Raw genomic sequence first — 8,454 nt, 5'->3', positions numbered from 1 at the left:
AGAGGGGGGGCAGCGAGAGAGAGAGGGGGGGCAGCGAGAGAGAGAGGGGGGGCAGCGAGAGAGAGAGAAGGGGGGCAGCGAGAGAGAGAGGGGGGGCAGCGAGAGAGAGAGGGGGGGCAGCGAGAGAGAGAGGGGGGGCAGCGAGAGAGAGAGGGGGGGCAGCGAGAGAGAGAGGGGGGGCAGCGAGAGAGAGAGGGGGGGCAGCGAGAGAGAGAGGGGGGGCAGCGAGAGAGAGAGGGGGGGCAGCGAGAGAGAGAGGGGGGGCAGCGAGAGAGAGAGGGGGGGCAGCGAGAGAGAGAGGGGGGGCAGCGAGAGAGAGAGGGGGGGCAGCGAGAGAGAGAGGGGGGGCAGCGAGAGAGAGAGGGGGGGCAGCGAGAGAGAGAGGGGGGGCAGCGAGAGAGAGAGGGGGGGCAGCGAGAGAGAGAGGGGGGGCAGCGAGAGAGAGAGGGGGGGCAGCGAGAGAGAGAGGGGGGGCAGCGAGAGAGAGAGGGGGGGCAGCGAGAGAGAGAGGGGGGGCAGCGAGAGAGAGAGGGGGGGCAGCGAGAGAGAGAGGGGGGGCAGCGAGAGAGAGAGGGGGGGCAGCGAGAGAGAGAGGGGGGGCAGCGAGAGAGAGAGGGGGGGCAGCGAGAGAGAGAGGGGGGGCAGCGAGAGAGAGAGGGGGGGCAGCGAGAGAGAGAGGGGGGGCAGCGAGAGAGAGAGGGGGGGCAGCGAGAGAGAGAGGGGGGGCAGCGAGAGAGAGAGGGGGGGCAGCGAGAGAGAGAGGGGGGGCAGCGAGAGAGAGAGGGGGGGCAGCGAGAGAGAGAGGGGGGGCAGCGAGAGAGAGAGGGGGGGCAGCGAGAGAGAGAGGGGGGGCAGCGAGAGAGAGAGGGGGGGCAGCGAGAGAGAGAGGGGGGGCAGCGAGAGAGAGAGGGGGGGCAGCGAGAGAGAGAGGGGGGGCAGCGAGAGAGAGAGGGGGGGCAGCGAGAGAGAGAGGGGGGGCAGCGAGAGAGAGAGGGGGGGCAGCGAGAGAGAGAGGGGGGGCAGCGAGAGAGAGAGGGGGGGCAGCGAGAGAGAGAGGGGGGGCAGCGAGAGAGAGAGGGGGGGCAGCGAGAGAGAGAGGGGGGGCAGCGAGAGAGAGAGGGGGGCAGCGAGAGAGAGAGGGGGGGCAGCGAGAGAGAGAGGGGGGGCAGCGAGAGAGAGAGGGGGGGCAGCGAGAGAGAGAGGGGGGGCAGCGAGAGAGAGAGGGGGGGCAGCGAGAGAGAGAGGGGGGGCAGCGAGAGAGAGAGGGGGGGCAGCGAGAGAGAGAGGGGGGGCAGCGAGAGAGAGAGGGGGGGCAGCGAGAGAGAGAGGGGGGGCAGCGAGAGAGAGAGGGGGGGCAGCGAGAGAGAGAGGGGGGGCAGCGAGAGAGAGAGGGGGGGCAGCGAGAGAGAGAGGGGGGGCAGCGAGAGAGAGAGGGGGGGCAGCGAGAGAGAGAGGGGGGGCAGCGAGAGAGAGAGGGGGGGCAGCGAGAGAGAGAGGGGGGGCAGCGAGAGAGAGAGGGGGGGCAGCGAGAGAGAGAGGGGGGGCAGCGAGAGAGAGAGGGGGGGCAGCGAGAGAGAGAGGGGGGGCAGCGAGAGAGAGAGGGGGGGCAGCGAGAGAGAGAGGGGGGGCAGCGAGAGAGAGAGGGGGGGCAGCGAGAGAGAGAGGGGGGGCAGCGAGAGAGAGAGGGGGGGCAGCGAGAGAGAGAGGGGGGGCAGCGAGAGAGAGAGGGGGGGCAGCGAGAGAGAGAGGGGGGGCAGCGAGAGAGAGAGGGGGGGCAGCGAGAGAGAGAGGGGGGGCAGCGAGAGAGAGAGGGGGGGCAGCGAGAGAGAGAGGGGGGGCAGCGAGAGAGAGAGGGGGGGCAGCGAGAGAGAGAGGGGGGGCAGCGAGAGAGAGAGGGGGGGCAGCGAGAGAGAGAGGGGGGGCAGCGAGAGAGAGAGGGGGGGCAGCGAGAGAGAGAGGGGGGGCAGCGAGAGAGAGAGGGGGGGCAGCGAGAGAGAGAGGGGGGGCAGCGAGAGAGAGAGGGGGGGCAGCGAGAGAGAGAGGGGGGGCAGCGAGAGAGAGAGGGGGGGCAGCGAGAGAGAGAGGGGGGGCAGCGAGAGAGAGAGGGGGGGCAGCGAGAGAGAGAGGGGGGGCAGCGAGAGAGAGAGGGGGGGCAGCGAGAGAGAGAGGGGGGGCAGCGAGAGAGAGAGGGGGGGCAGCGAGAGAGAGAGGGGGGGCAGCGAGAGAGAGAGGGGGGGCAGCGAGAGAGAGAGGGGGGGCAGCGAGAGAGAGAGGGGGGGCAGCGAGAGAGAGAGGGGGGGCAGCGAGAGAGAGAGGGGGGGCAGCGAGAGAGAGAGGGGGGGCAGCGAGAGAGAGAGGGGGGGCAGCGAGAGAGAGAGGGGGGGCAGCGAGAGAGAGGGGGGGCAGCGAGAGAGAGAGGGGGGGCAGCGAGAGAGAGAGGGGGGGCAGCGAGAGAGAGAGGGGGGGCAGCGAGAGAGAGAGGGGGGGCAGCGAGAGAGAGAGGGGGGGCAGCGAGAGAGAGAGGGGGGGCAGCGAGAGAGAGGGGGGGCAGCGAGAGAGAGAGAGAGGGGGGCAGCGAGAGAGAGAGAGAGGGGGGCAGCGAGAGAGAGAGAGAGGGGGGCAGCGAGAGAGAGAGGGGGGCAGCGAGAGAGAGAGAGAGAGGGGGGCAGAGAGAGAGAGAGAGAGAGAGGGGGGGCAGCGAGAGAGAGAGGGGGGGCAGCGAGAGAGAGGGGGGGCAGCGAGAGAGAGAGAGAGGGGGGCAGCGAGAGAGAGAGGGGGGGGCAGCGAGAGAGAGAGGGGGGGGCAGCGAGAGAGAGGGGGGGGGGCAGCGAGAGAGAGGGGGGGGGGCAGCGAGAGATGGCGAGAGAGAGGGGTGGATGGCGAGTGAGAGAAATTGAAAGAGAAAGGATGAGTGCGAATGGATGAAAGGTGTAGGGGCAGGGTTGGAAAGAGGGCAGAGAAAGGGTTAATGAAAGAAGAGGCAGGGAGGAAGCAAAGGGCCAAGAAAGCGAGAGAGGGAGAGAGAATGAAACAAAAAGATAAGCGGTCAGCTCAAAACAATCAATTCAGCCACTACACTGTCCCATCAAACACTCCCAGGGCAGGTACAGGGGGTTAGATACAGAGTAAAGCTCCCTCTACACTGTCCCATCAAACACTCCCAGGGCAGGTACAGGGGGTTAGATACAGAGTAAAGCTCCCTCTACACTGTCCCATCAAACACTCCCAGGGCAGGTACAGGGGGTTAGATACAGAGTAAAGCTCCCTCTACACTGTCCCATCAAACACTCCCACGGCAGGTACAGCACGGGGTTAGATACAGAGTAAAGCTCCCTCTACACTGTCCCGTCAAACACTCCCAGGGCAGGTACAGCACGGGTTTGATACAGAGTAAAGCTTCCCTCTACACTGTCCCGTCAAACACTCCCAGGGCAGGTACAGCACGGGGTTAGATACAGAGTAAAGCTCCCTCTACACTGCCCCATTAAACACTCCCAGGGCAGCTCGTGGACACAATTTGAAACGAGACAAGAGATAAAAATGAATCCACCTACTTGTTTTTGAGCTCCGAGGTAGCATCCATATCTTTGAACTCTCCCGCTATGTGAACTATTCCGTAACAGGTAACTACAAATGCCAAAAGAGTTTGAAGAACTATCTGTGAAGGCAGAATGGAGGACCCGTGATGGTTAACAATATGACCTGGCGTTTTCGAACAGTTCTGCACCCTTGTAAATGCTCTGCACGCAAGGAACTCCTTTTGAAGTGCAGCCACTGTTCTGAACAGGCGTGGCAGCCATTTTGCACAAGACACGATCCCAGAAGGAGTAAATGGGAACAATGAGAAGACTGAGCAGTGTAGAGGAACAGAGGGACCTTGGAGAGCAGGTCCACAGATCCCTGAAGGTAGCAGGCCAGGTGGATAAGGTGGTTAAGAACATACGGAATACTTGCCTTTATTAGCCGAGGCATAGAATACAAGAGCAGGGAGGTTTATGCTTGAACTGTATAAAACACTGGTTAGGCCACAGCTGGAGTACTGCGTGCAATTCTGGTCACCACATTACAGGAAGGACGTGATTGCACTGGAGAGGGTACAGAGGAGATTTACGAGGATGTTGCCGGGACTGGAGAATTTTAGCGATGAGGACAGATTGGAGAGGCTGGGGTTGTTTTCCTTGGAACAGAGGAGGCTGAGGGGAGACCTGATTGAGGTGTATAAAATTATGAGGGGTCTGGATAGAGTGGATAGGAAGGGCCCATTTCCCTTAGCAGAGGGGTCAACAACCAGGGGGCAGAGATTTAAAGTAATTGGGGGGAGGTTTAGAGGGGATTTGAGGGGAAATGTCTTCACCCAGAGGGTGGTGGGGGTCTGGAACTCGCGGCCTGAAAGGGTGGTAGAGGCAGAAACCCTCACCACATTTAAAAAGTACCTGGATGTGCACTTGAAGTGCTGTAACCTGCAGGGCTACGGACCGGGAGCTGGAAAGTGGGATTAGGCCGGGTAGCTCTTTGTCGGCCGGCGCGGACACGATGGGCCGAAATGGCCTCTTTCCATGCCGTATTTCACCCTGATTCCATGACGGTGTACTTACATCTACAGGCAGTGTCTCGTTCTCTTTCTCGGTCAACCTCATGTACGATCGATCTGGAAAAGAAAAGGACGTCAGAGCGAAGGAGGCGGCTGCACTCTTGCCTTCAGTCACATGGTTGAGCGCGGGATGCGAGTGAGGGAGTGGGTGGGGGCCTTTGATGGGGGGGGGGGGGGTGGGTGCCCGGGTTGCAGCTTGCCCGCCATGTCGAAGAGATGCTGGCCACCAGCTCTCAGTTCCAGTATTTTCTCTGTGAATGTGTGGATTGGGGGGGGGGGAGGCCGGGGCCATTGGAGGGGGCAGCGCGTGCTCTGCAGGAGGGCGACGGCTACGAAGCCGGGTCGCTGACTGCCGTGCGGGCAGGCACAGCAGGAGGGGCGAAGGAGCGGCGAGAGTCCGTAGAGGGAAGTGTGCCGGGGCTCAGGAGAGGCGCGAGTCTGGGGCCCAGGGGGCAGCACGGGCCCAGCCCACACTGTGTGCGACATGTGGGCGCACTGGGTCCGTGCAGCAGAGCAGGTCTCCAGTCGTCCTGGTAAACCCTTGCCCCTGGACCAAGGCCGAGCTCCATCAAGCCCCGTGTGGTGGCTGGTGTGCAACGGTCACCCCACGTTAAAAAAATCCACCCACAGGCATCTTCCACCCCTTCAACGATGTAGTTCGGGATCCGGGAATATTAGGTCTTTCATTGAAACACCTGTGAACTCATCCCTTTTTGGCGTGGAAGCAAGTCACGAGGGAATGCCTATGATGATGTTGTTCCAGTACAAACCCACTACCCCACCCCCGCTCGCCCCACGTTGCCTCCTGGTGAATGTGGAAGGCCTCTGTCTGCCTGACGATCGGCAGCGAGCGAGAGAGAGGCCCTGTTCCCGCGTGCCCGCCCTGTCGCGAGGCTGACTGGGCAGCCGTGAGCAGCAGCAGTGGTGGCAGCCCTGAGCAATGCTCAAGCCCTTGGCCCAGGTGGAAGGGAGGCACCCAGCCCCTGCTCCTCGAGAAAGCCTCGTGCCTTTGAGCACAGGAGGCCTCAGGCTCCAGCCCTGGTCAAGCAGCCGATAGGACTGAGCGCACAAACACAGAAGGGCCCAGACCACATCCCACCAGCCTCGTGCTGTCAGCAGGGCTCGGGGAGGCAATGGTCCCAGGCCTGGGGGTGGAAATAATAGCAAGGGTTCCCAGCTCCTGATCACGGTCATTGCCCCCCCCATTAGCGCTCCGACGCGTATACACTCGACAAGCGCATCGACGCTAGGGATGTTGGCCTGGTCGAGGACGCCAACGTTGGTGCGTCTGTCCTCCCAGGGGATTTGCAGGATATTGCCGAGACATCGCTGGTGTTATTTCTCCAGCGACTCGAGGTGTCTCCTGTACATGGTCCAAGTCTCTGAGCCCTGCAGGAGGGCGGGTATTACCACAGCCCTGTATTGAAGCGCTGACCACATTTGATCAGCTCCGCTGGGCGGGCCACATTGCTCCCATGCCCCGACACGAGACTCCCAAAGCAAGCCGCTCGACTCGGAACTTCTACACGGCAAGCGAGCCCCAGGCGGGCAGAGGAAACGTTACAAGGGACCACCCTCAAAGCCCTCCCTGATAAAGTGCAACATCCCCACCGACACCTGGGAGTCCCTGGCCAAAGACCAGTCCGCCCTAAGTGGAGGAAGTGCATCCGGGAGGGTGCTGAGCACCTCGAGTCTCGTCGCCGAGAGCCAAGTGCAGGCAGCGGAAGGAGCATGCAGCAAACCTGTCCCACCCACCCCTTCCCTCAACGTCTATCTGTCCCACCTGTGACAGGGACTGTGGTTGTCGTATTGGACTGTTCAGCCACCGAAGGACGCATTTTAAGAGTGGAAGTAAGTCTTCCTCGATTCCGAGGGACTGCCTTGGACTAGCTTCCGGCCAAGATGGCCGCCCGCCTGGGCTGACATGTGACTGACTGGCGAAGGGAGGGGGGGGGGGGGGGGCAGAGACCGCCTGCCACAGCGAGAGCAAGCGGGCGGAGGGGGAAAAAAAAAAATAAATCGGAGCAGGGGTGGGCTTGTACTTACGCTGGGCCGCGGAGAAGGCAGCATGTGCCAGAGCGAAGAGTCCCACTCCCACCAGGCCCTTCCAGACGGACAACGGCATGGCTTTTCACCACAAGCCTCCCGGGCACGCACGCTCGCTCGATGCTTTGGACCTGCCGGGTACAGCAAAAGGAACGGTTTAACCACCCGCGGGAACGGACTGGGCCCCGAAAGTATCCTCTCGCTTCGATCTGTCGCCAGGGACTTGAGCGCATAAATCTAGGCCGACGGTCCAGTGCAGTCCCGAGGGAGCGCCGCACTGTCGGAGGGGCAGCACCGAGGGAGTGTCAGCACCGAGGGAGCGCCGCACTGTCGGAGGGGCAGTACTGAGGGAGTGTCAGCACCGAGGGAGCGCCGCACTGTCGGAGGGGCGGTACTGAGGGAGTGCCGCATTGTCAGAGGGGCAGTACTGAGTTAGCGCTGCACTGTCGGAGGGGCAGTACTGAGGGAATGCTGCACTGTTGGAGGGGCCGTACTGAGGGAGCGCCGCACTGTCGGAGGGGCAGTACTGAGGGAGTGCCGCACTGTCGGAGGGGCAGTACTGAGGGAGTGCCGCACTGTCGGAGGGGCAGTACTGAGTTAGCGCTGCACTGTTGGAGGGGCAGTACTGAGGGAGTGCTGCACTGTCGGAGGGGCAGTACTGAGTTAGCGCTGCACTGTTGGAGGGGCCGTACTGAGGGAGCGCCGCACTGTCGGAGGGGCAGTACTGAGGGAGTGCCGCACTGTCGGAGGGGCAGTACTGAGGGAGTGCTGCACTGTCGGAGGGGCAGTACTGAGTTAGCGCTGCACTGTCGGAGGGGCAGTACTGAGTTAGCGCTGCACTGTTGGAGGGGCCGTACTGAGGGAGCGCCGCACTGTCGGAGGTGACGTCTTTCGGTGGATATAAAAGATCCCAGGGTAGTATTGCGCCGAAGAGCAGGGGCGTTCTCCCCGGTGTCCTGGGGCCAATATTTATCCCTCAATCGACATCACAAAAACAGATTATTTGATCATTATCACGTTGCTGTGTGTGGGAGCTTGCTGTGCGCAAATTGGCCGCCGTGCTTCCCGCATTACAACAGTGACTGCACTCCAAAAGTACTTCATTGGCTGTGAAGCGCTTTGTGACGTCCGGCGGTCGCGAAAGGCGCTACAGAAATGCACGTCTTTGTTTGGGGAAGAAACCTGCCGTCCTTACCCGGTCTGGCCTACTGATGACTCCAGACTCACACCCAAAGTGGGGGTGTCCGAGCACGCCTCTGAAGTGGCCTCGTGATTAAGCCCCTTGGCTGAGTCAAGCATCGCTTCAAGAATGGCCACTCCCACCTTCTAAAGGGCCAGCTAGGGTTGGGTAAAGAGAGGTCGGTCTTGCCTAAACCTATCCCGAGAATAACAAACTCATTCAGTGCCTGTGATGTGCTTTGGGGCATTTTGACGAGGACATCCATTCTGAAGTTCTCAAATGGATTCAAATTTGAAAACAACATTAAAAAGACTATTGTAAAGACACAAGCATTTCTAGTTTAAAAATCAGAAGCTTGGAGATTAGTAACGGTTAACACCATATTATAATTAAGTATTACAAGTTACTAATTATATCGAGAACTTGAATTGGATGCCTAGATAATTACAGCGTGGTCAGGTTACATAAGACAGCTCCCATTGCAAATCTGGGCAATGCAGTTCCACCACTGGCTCAGGGCCGTCCAAATAAACGTTTCTAAACTTACACATATTTTGAAAGATATACCTCGCTAATATAAAGGAAACCACAGAAATGTGTTTAATTAATGAGTCCTACCAACAATATATATCAAGGC

General features: G+C 60.9%; 1 protein-coding gene across 1 annotated transcript; it reads right to left on the bottom strand.

Annotated features, from left to right (window-relative positions):
* Positions 1 to 3,550: 3,550 nt before the first annotated feature.
* Positions 3,551 to 8,012, bottom strand: LOC139248326 (ER membrane protein complex subunit 5). Its single transcript, XM_070872120.1, has 4 exons — positions 7,833 to 8,012; positions 6,638 to 6,768; positions 4,596 to 4,648; positions 3,551 to 3,658 (listed from the first exon to the last, which is right to left on the bottom strand). The coding sequence occupies exons 2-4, from the start codon at positions 6,714 to 6,716 to the stop codon at positions 3,551 to 3,553; spliced, it is 240 nt and encodes a 79-aa protein (XP_070728221.1). The 5' UTR covers positions 6,717 to 6,768; positions 7,833 to 8,012.
* Between the last annotated feature and the right edge of the window lie 442 nt (positions 8,013 to 8,454).

The sequence above is a fragment of the Pristiophorus japonicus genome, unplaced genomic scaffold (assembly GCF_044704955.1).
Source record: "Pristiophorus japonicus isolate sPriJap1 unplaced genomic scaffold, sPriJap1.hap1 HAP1_SCAFFOLD_29, whole genome shotgun sequence".
In the NCBI taxonomy this organism is placed as follows: Eukaryota; Metazoa; Chordata; class Chondrichthyes; family Pristiophoridae; genus Pristiophorus; species Pristiophorus japonicus.
The sequence above is the reverse complement of the archived record's forward strand: the minus strand, read 5'-3'. Positions and strand labels throughout refer to the sequence as shown.

Excerpts from the sequence above, each read along its gene's own strand:
- LOC139248326 (XM_070872120.1), bottom strand. The coding sequence starts at position 6,716 with ATGCCGTTGTCCGTCTGGAAGGGCCTGGTGGGAGTGGGACTCTTCGCT. Across the intron at positions 4,649-6,637 it reads TGCCTTCTCCGCGGCCCAGC|ATCGATCGTACATGAGGTTG; the intron begins GTAAGTACAAGC and ends TTTCTTTTCCAG. Across the intron at positions 3,659-4,595 it reads ACGAGACACTGCCTGTAGAT|ATAGTTCTTCAAACTCTTTT; the intron begins GTAAGTACACCG and ends CTGCCTTCACAG.